This window comes from Narcine bancroftii, chromosome 9 (genome assembly GCF_036971445.1).
Source record: "Narcine bancroftii isolate sNarBan1 chromosome 9, sNarBan1.hap1, whole genome shotgun sequence".
In the NCBI taxonomy this organism is placed as follows: Eukaryota; Metazoa; Chordata; class Chondrichthyes; order Torpediniformes; family Narcinidae; genus Narcine; species Narcine bancroftii.
Genome location: NC_091477.1, coordinates 72527549 through 72551033, shown reverse-complemented (window position 1 = coordinate 72551033; position 23485 = coordinate 72527549). Strand labels below are relative to the sequence as shown.

The following is a 23485-nucleotide window of genomic DNA, read 5'->3' as shown; positions in this document are numbered from 1 at the left end:
ATTATATTGTGCCTTAAACTGAAATGCACCAAGATATAGTGAAAACCTTTGTTTGGCACACTATCCAGGCAAGTCAAACTAATCCTGACACCACAGGTAATCCAAAATAAAACCAAGTTATTTTCTGTAACCGATAAAAGGTTCAGTTAAAACAGTGCAAGGGCAGCATTGTTTTACAAACAAGAAATTCAGTCGAGAGTCTGATAACAGTTGCGAAGAAACTGTCCTCAAATCTGGTGGAACGTCCTTTCAAACTCATTTATCATCTGCCCAACAAGAAGGAAATCGGGCATTAAGTGCAACTGTTGTGATGGGCTCCAGCTTGGGATCGGCATCTGAAGGCCTTACACCAGGCCATAGGCTGTTAGCAACTGGCTTCTGGGAACCAGGAATCAGACCAAGGATTTGATGATGAGTAAGGTTCCCAAAAGGCCTCGAGTGCCAACACCTTCTAACACTTCAGGGGTGGAAGTAATGCCATCTGGACACAGGGCCTTGAGTTCAGGTTCACCAAGCAGGCTGTGCGTTACAGAGGTACCGGAAGCAGCAAAATTCACAGATGCTCGATGGCTCTGAAGGGACTCACTCTCTTTTGCCTCTTTTTCTTATTATAATTATGGTGTCAGAAAATTTGATGACTCTTGGTTTGCCTTTGCAAGACAAGCACATGAAAAAGAATTATGTATTCTGTATACATGGAAATAAATGAAATCTTGATCTTAACCTAGAGGGCAAAACTCTAAACCAGTCTAAATGATTACCGATGAATGACACACACCCAAGGTGATGAAATGTTTTGAGAGGCTGTTGAAGAATAACAGCTAGGGTGGCCATTTCCAAATTTTCAAAACAGAGGGCATGCAGGGTCAGCATGCGAAAACTCTCTCAGCCTAATAACAGTTCCTGTCTGATTGGTGTCATGGATTTACCTGCAGAGCAAAAGGTCTATAGCAGATGTCAGCTCACTGGCTCTACATAAAGCCCTGAAAAAGTCTTCCGAGATGGTGACGATTGCACTTTATCAAGTATAATTTGATATTCAACACCATCGTCCACCTCAAAACTGCTCAGCAAACTCAAAGACCTAGGACTCAACAACCCCCTTTGTAATTGGATCCTGGATTTCCTCACCTCAAGGCCACAATCACTGAGGACTGGTAAGACCATCTTCTCCACAATCTGTACCAGAGCACCACAGGGCTGTGTTTTATGCCCCCAGCTCTACTTACTTTACACCCATGACTATGAGGCTCGGTACAACAATAATACCATCTACAGATTAGCTGCTGATACCACGCTAGTGGGTTGTATAAAAGGGAGTGATGAGTCAGCATACAGGAGGGAGGTTGAAAACATGGCTGAATGGTATACTAATAACCTCGCACAATGTCACCAAAACTAAGGAGCTGAGTGTGGACTTCAGGAGGGGAAAACCAGAGAAGTACAATCCAGTGATCATTAGGGGAAATCAAAGGTGGAGAGGGTGAACAAATTTAAATTCCTGCGAGTCATTATCTCAGAGAATCTTTCCCAGAGTCAACACACCAATGTCACCATGAAGAAAACACATCAGAGCCTCTACTTTCTCAGGAGCTTGCTGAAGTTTGGTATGACATCAAAAACCTGCCAGCCTTCTACTAATGTTTAGTGGAAAGTATGCTGACTGGCTGCATCACGGCTTGGTATGGAGCAGAAAGCCATGCAAAGGGTAGTGATCACAGCCCAGGACATCACAGGCAAAAGTCTCCACATCATCAAGAAAATCTACATGGAACCCTACTGTCAGAGCAGCAGTAGCAATCATCAAGGATCCACACCACCCAGGACTTGCTCTGTTCTCACTGCTGAAAGAGGTCTTGGTGCCACAAGACCCGTACCACCAGGTTCAGGAACCGTTGCTCCCCCTCCACCATCAGGCTCCTCACAACAAACTCCATCAGAGACTTATTTAAGAACTCTTACTGTGTACATTATTTATTATTGAATTTTATTTTATTTATTGCACAATTTGTTTGGACTTCTTTCTGGTTTTCATTTCTCTCTTATCTTGCGTATACTTTTTTTGCATTAATTCTGCCTGGCTGGCCTGAAGGAAAAAGAATCTCAGGGTTGTGTGTGATATATGTACCTGACAATAAATTTAAATGTTAAATTCTAATACAAGAACAGAAAGGTCTGGGGCTTTATGTACATATGTTCATTGAAAGTGGCAGAGCAAGCTGAAAAAGTAAATAATAAAACATATGGGATATCCAGTGCTTTATAAATAGTTACAGAGACTACAAGAGCAAGGAAGTCATTATGAATCTTTATTAAAGACAGATTTAACACAACCAGAGTTCTATGTCCATTTTAGGAAAATGGATTGAGTGAGGCTTCAAGAGATTTTCAAATGAATGAAGCTATGAGGGATGTTATGTAGAAAAAGAAGCTGGGGTTGCTTTTCTGAGAAGACAGGAACTTGCGAGAAAATCAGATAGAGGTATTTAAAATCCTGAATGGTGCAGAGAGTCGATAGAAAGGAAATGCTCCCATTGGTAGAAGAGTGAAAAACCAGAAGCATATAATGAAATCCATTCCTTAAAGTGGACCAAAAGTGAAAGGATTTAAATTTAGAACATTGACCATTACAGCACAGTACAGGCCTTTCAGCCCACAATGTTGTGCCGACCTATGGGAACCTACTCCCACAACAATTTAACCCTTCCCTATCTCACACCCATAACCTTCTATTTTTATTATACCCATGCGCCTTTTTAAGAGTCTATTGAATGTCCCCATGTACCATCATCCACCACCACCCCTGGCAATGCATTCCAGGCACCCACCACTCTGTATGAATAAACTTCCCTCCACTCACCTGTGGCATTTGCCATCATCCACCCTATCCAAGCCCTTCACAATCACATACACCTCTATTAAGTCACTTCTCATCCTTCATGTAATTTATTTTTGCACAGCAAGTGGTTGAACTTTGAATATACCATCAGTAGGAAGACTTTAGATAAATTAATCCACAGCCCTTACTGAGTATCTGAAAGAAAAAAAAATTGCAGGACTCCAGGAGAGTGGAATTTAGCAAGACTGATCTTACATGGATCTGAAACAGTCTTGATGTACGAATGGCCTCTGTTCCTGCTGTCCCCATTCCGTGATTCCAATTCTTCACACACCAAACCTCAGACTTGTACTCTATGTAAAATGGTCACATTTCCACTTTGTCAGTGACTTGCTTCAGGGATGCACAAGTACAGGGGAATCATAGCTAGCCTGAGCCATTACCAACACAAGAATCAGTGTATTCGGACAGACTCCACATGATATCCACACTCACCAGGAAAAACATCCTCTGCTGGAGTCCTTTTCTTGTAAGTTTGTAGAGGCAGCCTTCCCGAATGAAATCCTGAGAAAAGAGAGACAGAGGAATTTATAACTAAGTCACCCAGCCTGCATTATTCATTGCACTAATGGCAGACAGGTTTTTTTTTTAAAACGGATGATCTGCAAAGGATGCTTCCTGCATCATCCAATGTGAACATGCATAGGAGCTAAGGTTAGCTGCGTCTCTGGGCTCACTGCTGGCCTTCCTTAGGTATTTTCAGCTCTTGCCCCCGAGTCAGGAGAGTAGCCTGGTTCACACTCAGATGTAGTGTTGAGGGAGTGCCACACAGCATCCATAGGAAGTAAAGGATAACCAATGTTTCAGGCTTGGGGCCTTCATCAAGCAGGTGACTGAATAAAAAGGTGGGGGAGGAGAGGAGAGGCAGTGGGAGGACAGGCTAGCAGGTCAGAGGTGGGAGAGAAAAAAGCTAAGAATAGGACAGGGCCACAGCTTTTTTTTGTCTCCTACCCTCCCACTATATTTACCTATTATCCCTTACCTGTTACCCAGTCTTACTCCCCCTTCAACCCTCCTCCTTCCACCTTATTCAGACCCCTGCCTGATTTTGCTCATATCTGACAAAGGGACCATGCCCAAAACGTTGGTTACCCTTTACTTACTACGGATGCTGCGTGATCTGCTGAGTTTCTCCTGTCTTCTTGTGTAATGCACTCAGCCCAGCAACTGCAGACTTCCTTATTTACAAAGCTCTTCCCAGTATCACAACCAATATTTACCCATCAATAAAGATCATTAGTAAAAATAATGATTTCTATTGAGTTGGTCTTGGTGGGTTCCAACGACATGGAAATCGACTACCTCACTTAGTCATGGAGTTTGACACCTGTAATGGAGGATTTAGACCAGCTGATGTAAGAAGGGATGCAGTTGCATCAGAAGACATAATCCAATTGACACTATGGGGCCCAGGGATGCATATGAATCAGTAGACACCAACTTCCACCATGAGGCCCAGAGATGCAGTTGTCTTTTGTTGGTCGCAGACTGTCAGGAGACCTTGAAGATAATTAAATCATTTGTTCAAAGAGATAAGATCTGATAAAAGCCATGGTCCCACTGCTGAAGTTTGAGACTCTCCAAAAGATGGCAACATCTCTCAGCAAGAAGAAGAACTTCAAGAGTCCAGCTAACGTCAACCTACTACAAGTGTGCAGTCATTGCCTGGCTTCAGCAGTTGGGACCAGTCCAGGCGTTGATAAGTATAATTGGGAAGGGCTTGCATATTGTAGTGTGAATTCAGCTTTAGATTTAGTAATAAAGACTTGTATAAACTGAACTGCTCTCGGTGTGTGTGTCTATTTTCTTTCGGTAGCTCAAACACTGTGACCAATCTAAAATGAACAAAGTGAAAGGTACAAGTTTACCCAAGACAACACCACAAAGACAGGCCCTTCAGCTCAACTTGTCCATGATGATTGAGTCACCTCCCAGAGCTCGTGTACAAGCTCTGCATTTGGCCCGTATCCCTCGACATCTTCACTGACCTTGTACCTTTCTAAATGTTTTAAATGTTACAATTGTACCTGCCTCTATACAACTTCCTCTAGCAGCTCATTCCAAATGCCCGTCACCTTCTGAGTGGAAAAGGTAACCTTCATGACTATGCAGTTAAATAAGAAAGTCTGCTGATGCTGGAGTCAAGTAAAATGCACATATCCTGGAGAAATTCAGCAGGTCACAGGGCATCCATTGGAAGTAAAGGGTAACCAAAGTATTTTAAATCTTTCCCCTCTCACCACAAACCTATGACTTCTAGCTTCAGATCTAATGTCATCTTATCTAAGCCCTCATGATTTTATATGCGTCTATAAAGTCATACCTCAGCCTCCTACTTTCCAGACTCAGGCTTTCCAGTCTCTCCTTATAATTGAATTCCTCCAGTCTTGGTACCATCAATGGGAATCTTCTCTTTCCTTCATATATTACAAAGGCACCACCCTTCAAATGCAACTTCCTCCCTCCTTTTGAAACCCCTTAGAAAGGGGATAGAGATGTCACTCAGCCAAATGACAAAATAATAGAAATGCCCTTCACCATTGGCGATTGCAAGAGAATATTTTACTGCTCACCTTGATGTTACGAAGTATGGAGCAACAACACAAAAACATTTTCTTAAAGGCCAAATCCTATTAGGGGAAACTTGTGCATTTAATTTATGCTCGCTAGCAACCGCTGCAACCGTGTCTGCCTGTCCCGCATCGGACTTGTCAGCCACAAATGAGCCTGCAGCTGACGTGGACATTACCCCTCCATAAATCTTCGTCCGCGAAGCCAAGCCAAAGAAAAAAAAAAAGGATCAGGAAAGAGACGTGCATTCCAGCTTTCCTGAACTCACCCTTCCTGGCAGAATCAGGTTGTCAATCCCAATAAGGTCCCGTTGCAGTTCCGTCAGCTTCTGAAAGTTCTCCAGCCTGATTAAGCTGCTGTGCAAATGAGCAGCCATCTCTCGGACCTCTGTCAGGGCATCTGCAGATGAAAATTGGAAGCAGTGCATGTGAAGCAGCAACTAAAACCTGTGCAGGTTATAGACTCGAGTTATCACTGCTCGCGAACTGACTGCAGCAGATGGTGAGTAAACATATGACATCGCCGGTGGAATCAATAGACTGCTTTGTTTATGCACAAACTTTGGGAATGTTTCCATGACCTCCATGGAATCAGAATTATGCTGATATCTCCAAAACCTTTACGTGCTCTCAGCGGTTTTAACCTTATGGTCTTTGGAAGCACCCCAAAGTATAAGCACTGTTTTGAAATGAGAAGAATTGCAGCCAAGTTGTGAATCTTAACTTCCAATAACACTACAAGCACCAGACATTAATTATCATTTATAGGACAAACGTTGTTTAAGAGAATAGCTCATCCTTGAAATAACGATGGAGGTATTTTTACGACCATCTTTGAGGTCACAGATAAAGCACGATGTAAAAACCTGGTTATTCCAACTTGACTGGCTCTGTATCCCAAAAGCACCAATCAAAACTTTCCTTAATACACAAACTGGAGAAACAATTGCTGTGTTTTACCAAGGGGACATGAGCCTTGCACCAACTGGAGTGCAAGTCCTCTCTACTCTGCACTGGGTGACTGGCCACATACTGTAGCTTCTAAAGCATAGCATATGATCAGAGGTTTGTAAGAGGGTGCATGGGAACTTTTAAAGCAGAGATTTGGCCTTCTTCACTCAGATCAAGTTCCTCGTTCCAACCGATTGGTCGCCAGTGTTGAACCAGTATTAACATCTACCCTAGGGTGATTGAGGAAGAGGTCTGTATCCTAACATCTAATGTGATGACTTTATTGATACATAGCTATTTATAGTTATGGATGTCAAATTTATGTATATTTGTTTATATGTACATTTTTATAAATATATATACAAATTAGAAATATGTACAATGTAAGGATGCATCAAAATTCGTCTGTTGCAAACAGGTACACAAGACACAAGAAAAATCAACTGCAATAGCATAAAAAAAATCACTGCAACATGCCAAGGCAGAAAAAAAATAAATATGAAGAGATAGATAACTAAATATTTACAGCTGTAGTTAGAGCAGAAAAAAAAATGATATTTCAGTCGTGCATATAGATTTTTTTGGTGGTTCCAGATTAGTTTATGGTTAGGGTAGTAGGGGGAGGTTCAAGAGCCAGATAAATGCTAGATGAAAACTATTATTCAGCCTAGAGGTTCTGGATACACCCGTGACTGTGTGGTCAGGTACAATTCCAATGCTATCTGCAAATTTGCCGATGGCACCACAGCTGTCGGCAGAAATCAAAACGGTAATGAGGAAGCGTACAGGAGGGAGACAGATTAGCTTGTTGAGTAGTGTCACACCAACAACCTTGCCCTCAACATTAGCAAAACCAAAGAGATAACTTCAGGAGGAAGTCAGGAGATCATGATCCAGTCCTCATCAAGGACTCAGTAGCGAAGAGGGTCAAGAACTTCAAATTCCTGAGTGTCAACATTTCTGAGGATCTGTCCTGGAGCCTCCACATTGATGCAATCATGAAGAAGGTACTCCAGAAGTTACATTTTATGAGGTCTTTGAGGAGATTCAGTAAGTTTACGTGAAGACTCAAATAAACTTACACAAGTATACTGTGGAGAGCATTATGCTAGTTGTCTGGTATAGAGATGCCAACATTCCGGACAAGAAAAAAACTCCAGAAAGTTGTTAACTCGGCCTGTGAGATCACAGGCACCAGACTTCACTCCATCAAGGACATCTATATGAGGCAGTATCTTAAGAAAGCAGCCTCTATCCTCAAGGACCCCCACCACCCAGGTTATGCCCTCCTCACTCTGCTACCATCTGGAAATAGGTACAAGAGCCTAAGGACAAGCACTCAGCAGCACAAGGGCAGCTTCTTCCCAAGATTCCTGAATGATCAAAGACACTGTCTGACTTCTCGTGCACTATTTTTTATTTATTGTTGTAAGGTGATTGATATGAATATGATATTGATTGATATTAATGTTTACACTGTGTTGCTAATGCAAAACAACAAATTTTGTGACTTGTCCACGAAAATAAATGATTCTGATACTGACCTCTACAGTCTGCATAATCTCGATGGTCAGAGGGATAGTGTTTGCGTAGTCTCTCCAAGATGAGCTTGTAGTGCATTAGCCTCTGAATGGGCTTCAGCAGGAACGTGTTTAGGGGAAGGTAACAAACCTTCTGTAGCTCAAACTCTTTGTAAACACCCTCCAGCTTCTTTGACCGTTTGGTGGTCTTCTCCAGTTCTGTGAGAACCTCATCGTGCTTCTGCAGATAGCTGGTGAATTCCTGAAATAAAGAAGGTGAACATTTTTGTAGTGTCTTTATTGACTGTGATGTCATGTATTCTGACAATAAATCTGAACATTGAACTTATACAGGTAAACAATCCTTTATTCAGAACCCTTGGGGGACAGTGTGTTCCAAATTTCGGATTTTTCCGGATTTCAGAAAGCCTACCCGAATTGTGCTGCCTAACCAAACATTTCAGGCTTGAGCCCTTCATCAGGGTATGAAAAAATGTCATAAGGCATCTGAACGTAATGGAGGGAAGGGGACAGGGAGGACCATAGTACCACAGGCAGAAGGATAAGGGAGGGAGTGCACCCCTGCAGGCAGAGGGAAGAGGAATGGCTCTATGAATGGAGAGAGTGGAGAAACTGACATTAATGCCATGGAGTGGCAAAAGGTAATGGTGGGTTGTTAATAATGGGCTCCAAATCAATGAGAATGGACTGGAATCACCTTGGATTTAAGGTTGAATAGGTAGTGATGATATCAGACATGACTATATACATATTCTGTTATCATAACTCTATGTAACATGCACTCAGCACGTCACAATGAAACACAAGAGAAACAACATGGACATTGATGAAAACATTTACACCCATCTGTCTAATCTCACAAGATCTCCACCTTGTTGCACCCTACCTTAAGAACACGCATGTTTCTGAGCATGATGTCGCCAATTCTCTGATAATCTCCTTTCACGTGCGCATTGGATCGTCCTTCCCTGCGATTCGAACAAACACACGGTGAACTTCACACACAGTGACTGAGCTCATCAAGCGGCCACCATTAAGGTCAATCCCTCCTAACTTTACCTTCATTCTCCATAGAGTTTTAGGAATCCTGGATTAAATAATTCTGTACAGGACGCTTTAACTAAATGCCTTTCCGACCTGGGTAAGGCTCATTTACTGTCCCACAAGTGCAGCTTCACTTTGTATTAGAGCCACAACTGGCCTAACCAGACATAAGAAACAACCAGAGATCAATTCCTTGTCAGTCCATCTCTCAGTCTCTGGACTTGTAGCTTTTACTGTTGTGAAAATCATCAATGAACAAGGTAGCCCATGCATCTAATTCCCATGGTAATTGTATCTACATGGTTTTTCAGGGATATTATTATTAAGTGGTGATTGCATGAAGAATTTCCTCTAAATAAAGCACCGGTAGAAAAGGTAGACATGGTGGTGGTTGGTAGCCTTGCCTGCTTCAGTCTTCTCAGGAAATGAAGTCGCCGCTACGCCTTCCTGATAAGTGAGGAGATATTGTGTGTCCACGAGAGGTTATTTGTTAAGTGGACTCCCAAGGAACTAGGTGCTACCAATTTTTGATGAGCAGTGGAGGGTGGTCATTCCTGGTCTTCCTGAAGTCCACAGTCATCTCCTTCGTCTTGCCCACATTGAGACTCAGGTTGTTATTCTCACACCATTTCACGAGATTTTCCACCTCTTCTCCGTGGTCTGACTCATCGTTGTTGCTGATGAGGCCGACGACTGTACTGGATAATTGCTGGAGATGGAACTGATGAGGCAGTCGTGGGTGAGCAGCGTGAACAGGAGCGGGCTGAGAACACAGCCCTGAGGTGCGCCGATGCCCAGCGTGATGCTGCCAATCCAAACAGACTGTCGTCTTTCCATTAGGAAGTCCAGAATCTAGTTACAGAGAGGGGTGTTGAGTCCCAGCAAGGTCAGCTTCTTCACCAGCCTCTGGGGAATGATCGTATTAAAATTCCAAGGTGAAGTCAATGAACAGCAGCCTGGTGCATGAGGGGTTTTTCTCTAGATGGATCAGGATGGTGTGGAGGGACAAGGGAAAAGCATCATCACTGGAACGGTTTATTCTATTAGCAAACTTCCCTAGGAAGTATGCTTTGAAACATGCCAACACCTGATGCACGAAGCATTTCATAATGGTGAAAGGCAGTGCCAAGGGATGGTAGTCATCAAGACCTGTTACTGTTGCCATCTTTGGTATTGGGATGATGGTGGCTGTTTTGAAACCCTAGGAGAAGATGGACTTCTGCAGTGAGGTATTGAAGATGTCCTTAAAGACCTCCGTCAACTGATCTGCGCAATCCTGCAGTTCCCGACCAGGTATGCTGTCTGGACCCTCTGCCTTTTTTTAAAATTTTTTATTTTTCACACTATAAACCACATTGATCAAGATACATACATTTTCCTTTTCAAATATAAACAGTGTCGTTTTCTCCTCCCCCCCCTCCCTCTTCCCATCCCACCCTCCCTACCTCCGCTCCCATTCATTTAAAGTTCAGAATCTAAGATACATTAAACCCGTCAAACAATGTTGTCACTCAATAAAAATAAACAAGAAATTCCACTGAGTCAGTTCTTTTCATTCTCTTCTCCTTCTGTCATTTTAGGTGGTAGATGTCCCCGGTAGGTTTTCTCTATTATGTTTCATGTATGGCTACCATATTTGTTCATATATTGTAATATTATTTCTTAAATTATATGTTATTTTTTCTAATGGAATACATTTATTCATTTCTATATACCATTGTTGTATTCTCAAGTTATCTTCTAATTTCCAGGCTGACATAGTACATTTTTTTGCTACAGCTAGGGGTATCATAACAAATCTTTTTTGTGCACCATCCAAATCAAGTCCAAATTCTTTATTTTTTATGTTACTTAAGAGGAAGACCTCTGGGTATTTTGGTATATTGCTTTTTGTGATTTTATTTAATATCTGGTTTAGATCTTCCCAAAATTTTTTCACTTTCTCACATGTCCAGATTTATCCTTCATTTGTTCAAAGGATAATAATTTATTTCCCGAAAAGCAATTTTCTATTCTTTTGATCCCTTTTTTCTCCAATTCTCTAAAGGAAAGGTTATCTATTGTAAAAGGGATTCGCTGATTTTGCGTCAGTATTAGTTTTGGTAATTGGTAATTTGTTTTATTCTTTTCTACATGAATCTTCTTCCAAATATTGAGCAGATGATGTAATACTGGAAAATTCCTGCATTGTACCAATTTTTCATCCTATTTACATAATATATGTTCAGGTATCTTCTCCCCTATTTTATCTAGTTCTAATCTAGTCCAATCTGGCTTTTCCCTTGTTTGATAAAAATCTGATAGGTATCTTAATTGTGCAGCTCTATAATAATTTTTAAAGTTTAGCAGTTGTAAGCCTCCTTGTTTATACCATTCTGTTAATTTATCTAGTGCTATCCTCGGTTTCCCCCTTTCCATAAAAATTTCCTTATTATTTTCTTTAACTCCTTGAAGAATTTCTCTGTCAAGTGTATTGGCAATGCCTGAAATAGATATTGTATCCTTGGGAAAATGTTCATTTTAATACAGTTTATCCTTCCTATAAGTGTTAGTGGTAAGTCTTTCCAATGCTCTAAGTCATCCTGTAATTTTTTCATTAGTGGATAATAATTGAGTTTATATAGATGGCCAAGGTTTTTATTTATTTGTATACCTAGGTATCGCATTGCTTGCATTTGCCATCTGAATGGTGATTCTTTCTTAAATTTTGAGAAATCCGCATTATTCATTGGCATTGCTTCACTTTTATTTGCGTTAATCTTGTATCCCGACACTTCTCCATATTCCTTCAATTTCTTATGTAATTCTTTTATTGATATTTCTGGTTCTGTTAAGTATACTATAATGTCATCTGCAAATAAACTGATTCTATATTCCTTGTCTTTTATTTTTATCCCTTTTATTTTTTTTTCTGTTCTTATCAATTCTGCGAACAATAAGGGCGATAGTGGGCATCCCTGCCTTGTTGATCTGCTTAAGTTAAATTGTTTTGATATATATCCATTTACTGTCACTTTCGCCAATGGCCCCTTATATAATGCTTTAATCCAATTAATATATTTCTCTGGTAAACTGAATTTTTGTAGTACTTTGAATAAATAATTCCATTCTACTCTGTCAAAGGCCTTCTCTGCGTCTAAAGCAACCGCTACTGTTGCAGCTTTATTTCCTTCTACTGCATGAATTAAGTTAATAAATTTACAAATATTGTCTGTTGTTCATCTTTTTTTAATAAATCCAGTTTGGTCTAGATTTACTATTTTTGGTACATAGTCAGCTAATCTGTTTGCTAATAGTTTAGCTATTATCTTATAATCTGTGTTAAGTAAAGATATTGGTCTATATGACGCTAGTGCGAGTGGATCTTTCCCTGTCTTTGGTATTACTGTAATTATTGCTCTGGAATATAGACACGGACTTGGCCCCAGTCCGGGCACAGGGAGAGCAGCAGCGGCCCCGGTCCGGGCGAAGGGTAGACGGCGGCGGCCCCGATACAGGCAGGAGCAAGGGGGAGACGGCGGCCCCGGCCTCGGTCGAGAGAGGCAGGCGGAGGCCCCGGTCCGGACAGGGAGTGGGAGGCGGCGGCCCCAGTCCGGGTACAGGGAGAGCAGCAGCGGCCCCGGCCCCGGTCCGGGCGAAGGGTAGACGGCGGCGGCCCCGATACGGGCAGGAGCAAGGGGGAGACGGCGGCCCCGGCCTCGGTCGAGTGAGGCAGGCGGAGGCCCCGATACGGGCAGAGAGTTGGAGGCGGCGGCCCCAGTCCGGGCACAGGGAGAGCAGCAGCGGCCCCGGCCCCGGTCCGGGCGAAGGGTAGACGGCGGCGGCCCCGATACGGGCAGGAGCAAGGGGGAGACGGCGGCCCCGGCCTCGGTCGAGTGGGGCAGGCGGAGGCCCCGATCCGGGCAGAGAGTGGGAGGCGGCGGCCCCAGTCCAGGCACAGGGAGAGCAGCAGCGGCCTCGGCCCCGGTCCGGGCAGTATGGACCGACCAAGGAGGGGAGGCAGACCACTCCAGCCCGGGTAAGGAACCTGCATAGGAGAAGGCCACTCCGATATAAAACCTACGACCCAAGGACCTCGCTGCCACGTCCCAGCTTGTTTGGCCACGGCACACGAACCATGGGTGTAAAGGGTGGGGCCAGTACTGCGCGCACTGCACTCCACCTAAAAGCTCCTTTGCGCAGGCCCGAGGACAGGTCCACATCCTCCCCCTCCACGTCCTCCCCCTCCACGTCCTCCCCCTCCACGTCCTCCCCCTCCACGTCCTCCCCCTCCACGTCCTCCCCCTCCACGTCCTCCCCCTCCACGTCCTCCCCCTCCACGTCCTCCCCCTCCACGTCCTCCCCCTCCACGTCCTCCCCCTCCACGTCCTCCCCCTCCACGTCCTCCCCCTCCACGTCCTCCCCCTCCACGTCCGCCCCCTCCACGTCCTCCCCCTCCACGTCCTCCCCCTCCACGTCCTCCCCCTCCACGTCCGCCCCCTCCACGTCCTCCCCCTCAAAAGATGCTCACAAACTCAAGCTAGCATGCTGGAACATCAGAACCATGCTAGACAAGGCTGACAGCCACCGACCTGAACGTCGGTCTGCCCTCATTGCACATGAACTCCTCAGACTTGACATCGACATAGCCGCTCTCAGTGAAGTCCGCCTGGCAGATGTAGGCAGCCTCCAAGAATGCGGCGCGGGCTACACACTCTACTGGTCTGGCAAGCCTTCGGATGAACGACGCCTATCTGGTGTAGGCTTCATGGTCAAGAGCTTCATTGCCTCCAAACTCGAAAACCTTCCGACAGGCCTCTCGGACCGAATCATGTCCATGCGACTCCCCCTTCAAAACAAGCGTCACATCACCCTCATCAGTGTCTATGCTCCAACCCTCCAGGCGGAACCAGCAGAAAAGGACAAGTTCTACACCGACCTGCGCAACCTCATCCAACGCACCCCTACAGCCGACAAGGTTGTCATCCTGGGCGACTTCAACGCTCGTGTCGGCAAAGACTCAGAAACCTGGCCAGGAATCCTGGGCAAGCATGGCGTCGGCAAGTGCAACGACAATGGGCGCCTCCTGTTGGAGCTCTGCGCAGAACAGCGGCTTGTCATTACAAACACCCTTTTTCAGCAGAGGGACAGCCTTAAGACCACCTGGATGCATCCCCGATCCAAACACTGGCACCTCCTGGACTACATCCTGGTGCGAGAAAGTGACAAACGAGATGTGCTCCACACCAGGGTCATGCCTAGCGCGGAATGCCACACTGACCACCGGCTGGTTCGCTGCAAGCTCAACCTTCACTTCAAGCCAAAGCCCAGGAACAATAAAGCCCCCAGAAAGAGGTTCAATGTTGGAAACCTGCAGTCAGACGAAGTGAGAGGAAACTTCCAGGCAAACCTCAAAGCAAAGCTCGACGATGCAACCCGCCTCACGGACCCGTCCCCTGAAACCCTCTGGGATCAGTTGAAGACTACCATACTGCAATCCACTGAAGAGGTACTGGGCTTCTCCTCCAGGAAAAACAAGGACTGGTTTGACGAAAACAGCCAGGAAATCCAGGTGCTGCTGGCAAAGAAGCGAGCTGCCCACCAGGCTCACCTTACAAAGCCGTCCTGTCCAGAGAAGAAACAAGCCTTCCGTCACGCATGCAGCCATCTTCAGCACAAACTCCTGGAGATCCCAAATGAGTGGTGGACTAGCCTCGCCAAACGAACCCAGCTCAGCGCGGACATTGCCGACTTCAGGGGTTTCTACGAGGCTCTAACGGCTGTGTACGGCCCCTCACCCCAAGTCCAAAGCCCGCTGCGCAGCTCAGACGGCAAAGTCCTCCTCAGCGACAAGATCTCCATCCTCAACCGATGGTCAGAACACTTCCAATCTCTTTTCAGTGCCAACCGCTCAGTCCAAGATTCCGCCCTGCTCCAGCTCCCTCAACAGCCCCTAAGGCTAGAGCTGGATGAGGTTCCCACCCTGGATGAGACATATAAGGCAATCGAACAACTGAAAAGTGGCAAAGCAGCAGGTATGGATGGAATCCCCCCAGAAGTCTGGAAGGCTGGCGGCAAAACTCTGCATGCCAAACTGCATGAGTTTTTCAAGCTTTGTTGGGACCAAGGTAAACTGCCTCAGGATCTTCGTGATGCCACCATCATCACCCTGTACAAAAACAAAGGCGAGAAATCAGACTGCTCAAACTACAGGGGAATCACGTTGCTCTCCATTGCAGGCAAAATCTTCGCTAGGATTCTACTAAATAGAATAATACCTAGTGTCGCCGAGAATATTCTCCCAGAATCACAGTGCGGATTTCGCGCAAACAGAGGAACTTCTGACATGGTCTTTGCCCTCAGACAGCTCCAAGAAAAGTGCAGAGAACAAAACAAAGGACTCTACATCACCTTTGTTGACCTCACCAAAGCCTTCGACACCGTGAGCAGGAAAGGGCTTTGGCAAATATTAGAGCGCATCGGATGTCCCCCAAAGTTCCTCAACATGATTATCCAACTGCACGAAAACCAACAAGGTCGAGTCAGATACAGCAATGAGCTCTCTGAACCCTTCTCCATTAACAATGGCGTGAAGCAAGGCTGTGTTCTGGCACCAATCCTCTTTTCAATCTTCTTCAGCATAATGCTGAACCAAGCCATGAAAGACCCCAACAATGAAGACGCTGTTTACATCCGGTACCGCACGGATGGCAGTCTCTTCAATCTGAGGCGCCTGCAAGCTCACACCAAGACACAAGAGAAACTTGTCCGTGAACTACTCTTTGCAGACGATGCCGCTTTAGTTGCCCATTCAGAGCCAGCTCTTCAGCGCTTGACGTCCTGCTTTGCGGAAACTGCCAAAATGTTTGGCCTGGAAGTCAGCCTGAAGAAAACTGAGGTCCTCCATCAGCCAGCTCCCCACCATGATTACCAGCCCCCCCACATCTCCATCGGGCACACAAAACTCAAAACGGTCAACCAGTTTACCTATCTCGGCTGCACCATTTCATCAGATGCAAGGATCGACAATGAGATAGACAACAGACTCGCCAAGGCAAATAGCGCCTTTGGAAGACTACACAAAAGAGTCTGGAAAAACAACCAACTGAAAAACCTCACAAAGATAAGCGTATACAGAGCCGTTGTCATACCCACACTCCTGTTCGGCTCCGAATCATGGGTCCTCTACCGGCACCACCTACGGCTCCTAGAACGCTTCCACCAGCGTTGTCTCCGCTCCATCCTCAACATCCATTGGAGCGCTTACATCCCTAACGTCGAAGTACTCGAGATGGCAGAGGTCGACAGCATCGAGTCCACGCTGCTGAAGATCCAGCTGCGCTGGATGGGTCACGTCTCCAGAATGGAGGACCATCGCCTTCCCAAGATCATGTTATATGGCGAGCTCTCCACTGGCCACCGTGACAGAGGTGCACCAAAGAAAAGGTACAAGGACTGCCTAAAGAAATCTCTTGGTGCCTGCCACATTGACCACCGCCAGTGGGCTGATAACGCCTCAAACCGTGCATCTTGGCGCCTCACAGTTTGGCGGGCAGCAACCTCCTTTGAAGAAGACCGCAGAGCCCACCTCACTGACAAAAGGCAAAGGAGGAAAAACCCAACACCCAACCCCAACCAACCAATTTTCCCCTGCAACCGCTGCAATCGTGTCTGCCTGTCCCGCATCGGACTTGTCAGCCACAAACGAGCCTGCAGCTGACGTGGACTTTTTACCCCCTCCATAAATCTTCGTCCGCGAAGCCAAGCCAAAGAAAAGAATTATTGCTGTTTTGCATGAATCTAGTAAGCTTTGCGTTTTATCAATCTGGTTGATTACTTCCAGGAGGGGAGGAATTAATAAATCTTTAAATGTTTTATAGAATTCTATTGGGAATCCATCCTCTCCTGGTGTTTTATTATTCGGTAGTTTTTTTTATTATCTCTTGTATTTCTACTATTTCAAATGGTTCTGTTAATTTATTTTGTTCCTCTGTTTGTAATTTCGGTAGTTCAATTTTAGTTAAACCTCATCTATTTTGTCTTCTTTCCCTTTGTTTTCAGTTTGGTATAATCGTTCGTAGAATTCTGTGAAGTTTTCATTAATCTCCGTTGGATTATATTTGATTTGTTTGTCTTTTTTCCTTGATGCCAATACCATTCTCTAGTTTGTTCTGTCTTAAGCTGCCACGCTAGAATTTTGTGCATTTTTTTCTCCTAGTTCATTATGTTCTTCTCCACCTTATATGTTTGTAGTGTTTCATATTTTATTTCTTTATCTGCCAATTCTCTTCTTTTAGTTGTGTCTTCCTTCATTGCTAATTCCTTATCTATATTTGCTATTTCCCTTTCCAACTGCTCTGTTTCTTGATTGTAGTCCTTCTTCATCTTGGTTACACAACTTATTATTTGCCCTCTGATGAATGCTTTCATTGCATCCCATAGTATAAACTTATCTTTCACTGATTCCGTATTTATTTCAAAGTACATTTTAATTTGTCGTTCAATGAATTCTCTAAAATCCTGCCTTTTAAGTAGCATGGAGTTTAATCTCCATCTATACATTCTTGGAGGGATGTCCTCTAACTCTATTTTCAATATCATGGGTGAGTGGTCCGATAATATTCTAGCTTTATATTCTGTTTTCCTAACTCTGTCTTGCATTTGAGCTGATAACAGGAATAGGTCTATTCTTGAGTATGTTTTATGTCTACCCGAATAATATGAATATTCCTTTTCCTTTGGTTGTTGTTTCCTCCATATATCCAAAAGCTGCATTTCTTGCATCGATTTAATTATAAATTTGGGTACTTTGTTCTTTCTGTTAATTTTTATCCCAGTTTTATCCATGTTTGAATCCAAATTAAGGTTGAAATCCCCTCCTATTAGTATGTTCCCTTGCGTGTCTGCTATCTTCAAAAAAATATCTTGCATAAATTTTTGATCTTCTTCGTTAGATGAATATACATTGAGTAAATTCCAAAACTCCGAATATATCTGACATTTTATCATTACATATCTCCCTGCTGTATCTATTATTTCCTCTTCTATTTTTATTGGTACATTTTTACTGATTAATATAGCTACTCCTCTAGCTTTTGAATTATATGATGCTGCTGTTACATGTCCTATCCAATCTCTCTTTAATTTCTTGTGCTCCATTTCAGTTAAGTGTGTTTCTTGCACGAATGCTATATCAATTTTTTTCTTTTTTCAGTAAATTTAGCAGTTTCTTCCTTTTGATTTGGTTATGTATTCCGTTAATATTTAAAGTCATATAGTTCAATGTAGCCATTTCATACTTTGTTTATCTTTCCTTTCCGTTTCCTCATCATCACCTTTCCTTCTTATCCATTTCAGCTTTCTTGTTTTGAACACTTTATAAGACAACATTTCTAAAACATCAAACATTTCCCTTATTCTCCTATCTAAAATTTCTTTAACCCCACTATCCCGTCCCCTTCCTGAGTTGCCCTTTATCCCTTGTCGGGCAACCACATCTCCCCTCTCCATTTGGATTTGCAAATTCACTCGCAAGCGTCAACTGATTTCGCAGTGACCGTATCTCCTCCACACCCAGCCCCCCCTAGAAAAGATTTTAATTTTCATATGTAACAAAGGTCACTCTCTTAATTCCCTCCTTACTTCCTCTCTTCCCTTTCTTTCCCTTATTAATTCTTATCTATACTCTATATATTTTCCTTTAAATACACATACACACACACACACACACACATATATATATATATCTTTCTTTGGCTTGGCTTCGCGGACGAAGATTTATGGAGGGGGTAAAAAGTCCACGTCAGCTGCAGGCTCGTTGGTGGCTGACAAGTCCGATGCGGGACAGGCAGACACGGTTGCAGAGGTTGCAGGGGAAAATTGGTTGGTTGGGGTTGGGTGTTGGGTTTTTCCTCCTTTTCCTTTTGTCAGTGAGGTGGGCTCTGCGGTCTTCTTCAAAGGAGGTTGCTGCCCACCAAACTGTGAGGCGCCAAGATGCACGGTTTGAGGCGATATCAGCCCACTGGCGGTGGTCAATGTGGCAGGCACCAAGAGATTTCTTTAGGCAGTCCTTGTACCTTTTCTTTGGTGCACCTCTGTCACGGTGGCCAGTGGAGAGCTTGCCACATAACACGATCTTGGGAAGCCGATGGTCCTCCATTGTGGAGATGTGACCCACCCAACGCAGCTGGAACTTCAGCAGCGTGGACTCGATGCTGTCGACCTCTGCCATCTCGAGTACTTCAACGTTAGGGATGAAAGCGCTCCAATGAATAATACCTAGTGTCGCCGAGAATACTCTCCCAGAATCACAGTGCGGCTTTCGTGCAAACAGAGGAACTATTGACATGGTCTTTGCCCTCAGACAGCTCCAAGAAAAGTGCAGAGAACAAAACAAAGGACTCTACATCACCTTTGTTGACCTCACAAAAGCCTTTGACACCGTGAGCAGGAAAGGGCTTTGGCAAATACTAGAGCACATCGGATGCCCCCCAAAGTTCCTCAACATGATTATCCAACTGCACGAAAACCAACAAGGTCGGGTCAGATACAGCAATGAGCTCTCTGAACCCTTCTCCATTAACAATATATATACACACACTATGTATGTATGTGTATATATATATATATATATATATATATACACACACACCCATATACACACATACCCATATACACACATACATATAGTTCGTGGTCATTTTTGCTCTCGTTACATGTCTTCATCTCTCTGTCTGTTTTGTAGTTGTTCTGCAAATTTTCGTGCTTCCTCCGGATCCGAGAATAGTCTGTTTTGCTGCCCTGGAATAACTATTTTAAGTACCGCTGGGTAGTTTAGCATAAATTTATATCCTTTTTTCCATAGGATCGCTTTTGCTGTATTCAGGAGTTCAAAACTTATATCTGGATAGAAAAAAAATTTTTGACCTTTGTATTCCAGTGGCTTTTTTCTTCTCTTATTTTCTTCATTGCTTTCTCCAATATATTTTCTCTTGTTGTATACCTTAGGAATTTTACTAAAATGGATCTTGGTTTTTGTTGTGGTTGTGGTTTAGGGGCTAATGTTCTGTGTGCCCTTTCTATTTCCATTTCTTCCTGTAATTCTGGTCTTCCTAGGACCCTGGGGATCCAATCTTTTATAAATTCTCTCATATTCTTGCCTTCTTCATCTTCCTTAAGGCCCACTATCTTTATATTGTCTAATTGAACTCCTATAAAGTTATATCCATTATCAGAATGCAATTGCTTCACTTGACCATGTCTGGCGATAAAACATTAAAGATCATTAAAGAGTCTGTACCAAGCAATGACATTACTTCAATATGAATTGCTCTCATAGTCAAACAGGTTAAAAAAAAAGCTCCGTATCATTTTTCAACACTTCTTCCTCGTGAAGCCATGTCAGCTGGATTATCCACTGTTTTAACATATCTCCATTGATTAGCAGGCAAAACTTTCTCAATCTCATTAATTCTGTTAGTCACAAAGGTACGAAACCTCATGGGTTTGTTATTAATGTATTTAAGTACTAATGTACTATCAGTCCAAAACATAGAATCTGATAATTCCATCTGTAATTCTCTTCTTAATATAGTGTCTGTCCATTTTCCTCGTCATAGTGGTGGCAGTCAATTCCATTCGAGGTATGGTGACTGCCTTTAATGGAGCCATTCTGGTTTTTACCAATACAAATCCACAATGTACTCACACTTGGTTATTTTGTCATAATAAATAACTGACAGTAGCAAAACCACCTTCACTTGCGTCAGCAAAGTGGTGTAACTGAGCAAATGTGGTCATTCCAAAGTCTGTTGGTTTAAAACATTCATTGACTTCAAAACTTTAACATTTTAAGACTCTCAATCCAATTTATCCAATCTTGTATGATGGAATCTGGTATAGCTTCATCCCATCCAAATTTTCTTCTGCACAACTCTTGCAGAATTTTGTTGGCTACTGGTGTCAAAGGTTCATATATTAAGCTTATGATCGAAAGAATACCTCTTCTTGTCAAAGGCCATTCTTTCAAAACGATTTTGAATTTGAAAACATCAGATTGAACACAACATTGCACCCTTAGAATTCTTTTGACAAGTAGAACGTCACAATCCAAAAAGGTTTTATCTCCTTTGCTCTTTCTGTCTCAGGAATAAAAGCCAACATATCTCGACTGTTGTTAATCCATTTCGTAAGGAAGAAACCTCCTTTATTACAGATCTCTTTTAACTCATATAAAGATCTATTGCTGCTTTTTCTGAAACCACTGAAGTAAGACAATCATCAACATAGAAATTATTTCTGATGATGTTTATAGGTTGAGAACGAAATTGTTCTTCATTATCTTCAGCTCGTTTCCTGAGAGCAAAATGGTGACAAAGTTGCTTCAAGTAAATGAACGGTCATTCTGTATTCAATCACATCTTTAATCTCCATTAGGCCACCATAACAATCATGGAAAATCACAATCTTCTGATGGTACTTTCGCTTGATAAAACATCGCTTCAATATCTGCAGCAATTACAACAGGCTCTTTACAAAATCTTATCAAAATGCCTAGTGAAGTACTGGTTCAGTCTGGAATTCAATGAAACTCCTTGAAATGATGCTTCACAATCAAATTCTATGCGAAGTTTCTTAAATACCATTTTCTACCATCTTTACATTCCAAGATATCTTCTGATACCTTTTCTACGTTACCCTTGGTTATCACGTCCAACATGACTGATATATTCCAAACGAAAAGAAGAATTTCTCTTGAATTTTCTCTTCAAATTCAGCATTCACTGTTCTGCAATTATTTTATTATCTGGCATACAAATTTCCCTTTTCTTCAAAGCTAATGCTATACAGTAATGATCGTCAACATGTTCAACAGAATTTTTAACTAAATCCAAAAACTGCTTATCCTCCTTTGAAGGTTCTTGACAATCAGGAAAATCAATTTTAAACTGTTGTTCCCACAGATCATTAAGTTCGATAACTGAAATTTTGTTGATATTTACATTTGACAACCCTTGATCATTATTCATTTTTCCTCCTTCTTTGGCTTGGCTTCACGGACGAAGATTAATGGAGGGGTAATGTCCACAACAGCTGCAGGCTCGTTTGTGGCTGACAAGTCCGATGCGGGACAGGCAAACACGGTTGCAGCGGTTGCAAGGGAAAATTGGTTGGTTGGGGTTGAGTGTTTTTCCTCCTAATGGTCTGTTAATTGTCCGTTTAAGCAATGCTCTCACAGAATAAGATCCAACATTTTGACTCCTTATTACTTCTAGAGGTTCAAGAGCCTTTGGTACATCTAATCCAATTAACATCTCAATTTTAGCATCTATCTTGGGTAAGCCAACATCTTTTAGATTATCCCATTGTTTGATATCATCCTGATAGGGAATATACTCCTTATTCACAGGCATAGTCTTCTGAGTATATACACTTGGAAAATCGCAACATTCATTGCTATTCAATCCAGCAATCTGTAAACTTGAAACTACATTAGTTTCAATGTTCTTTTCATCATTCATCGTCTTCAACAAGATCTTTGATCTTTTACCATGAAGATTAAGTCTATTCATTAATTCATCGGTACAAAATGATGCAGTACTTCCTGGATCAAGAAATGCATAGATCTTAAATATGAAGCTCCCCTTTTTAGCTTTTACCTGTACAGGAACTATTGAGAGGACTTGGTCACCAGCCCCTGTAAGACTTTTTGTCTGAACCAAAGATGAAGCATCCTCTCTGACTGTGTCTTTAGTCTTGGATTCAGATTGTTTGACATCCTTCTCAACTTTACTTCGTTGAGTATGCAATAACTTGTTTTAAACTACATTTATCACAAATGAGTCACTTATTACGTTTTGCTGATGTGTCATTTACACAAGCAGCTAAAACACATTCCACTCTTCTTTAAAAAGGTTAATTTCTCACCATGCGACTTTTTCTCCAATTGTGAACATTTTTCTAAAACATGCTTATCTTTGCAATACAAACTGCTCTCCTGAACAGTCTGATCTTCCTTTCCCTTTGTTTCCTTGTTCTCTCTTGTGCTTGTATCTCACTCTCAGGTACTTCCCTTTGATTTCTGTTGAGACGATGATTTAGACTTCTTTACGTCTTTAGGAATGATTGAAGTATCGTTAACATTTCCAAACGCTGGTATGGTGTAAACATATACATGCCATTCCAAGAATTGTACAACATCCTCAAAAGTGAAGTCCCTTCCAGGAATCATTTTAAGCTCTGCAGCTTTGGTTCTCCATAATTCCCTCAGCTTATAATGTCATTTATTTACAAAAATTGAGAAATTAGCAAGCAAATTCAGCTCTTGCAAGTGTACACTACTTCCCATTGTGTTACTATATCCTCTCAGAAAGAGTGCATATGCTTGTAAAGCCTTTGTTCCTCTGATTTTATTGCTGACCAAGAAAGAATCTTGTCTATGTTGTCCCTTGCGATTTTATGTCATCCTCATAATGAGGATGTTAGAATTCTTTTGCCCTTTT

The 23485-nt window shown here is 42.8% G+C and overlaps 1 protein-coding gene across 11 annotated transcripts in view; it reads right to left on the bottom strand.

Moving 5' to 3' along the window:
• farp2 (FERM, RhoGEF and pleckstrin domain protein 2) overlaps nucleotides 1-23485 on the bottom strand; it is a 187911-nt gene that overhangs the window by 23713 nt on the left and 140713 nt on the right. For all 11 annotated transcript variants that reach the window (XR_011344030.1, XM_069896453.1, XM_069896458.1 and 8 more), the window contains 4 exons: nucleotides 8848-8929; nucleotides 7965-8202; nucleotides 5739-5869; nucleotides 3335-3403 (listed from right to left, as the gene is read on the bottom strand). Coding sequence is in view for 10 of the 11 variants with exons in the window: in XM_069896453.1 (XP_069752554.1) it covers nucleotides 3335-3403; nucleotides 5739-5869; nucleotides 7965-8202; nucleotides 8848-8929 (520 nt within the window). In the remaining variant the exon portion in view is untranslated. The remainder of the gene's footprint in view (nucleotides 1-3334; nucleotides 3404-5738; nucleotides 5870-7964; nucleotides 8203-8847; nucleotides 8930-23485) is intronic.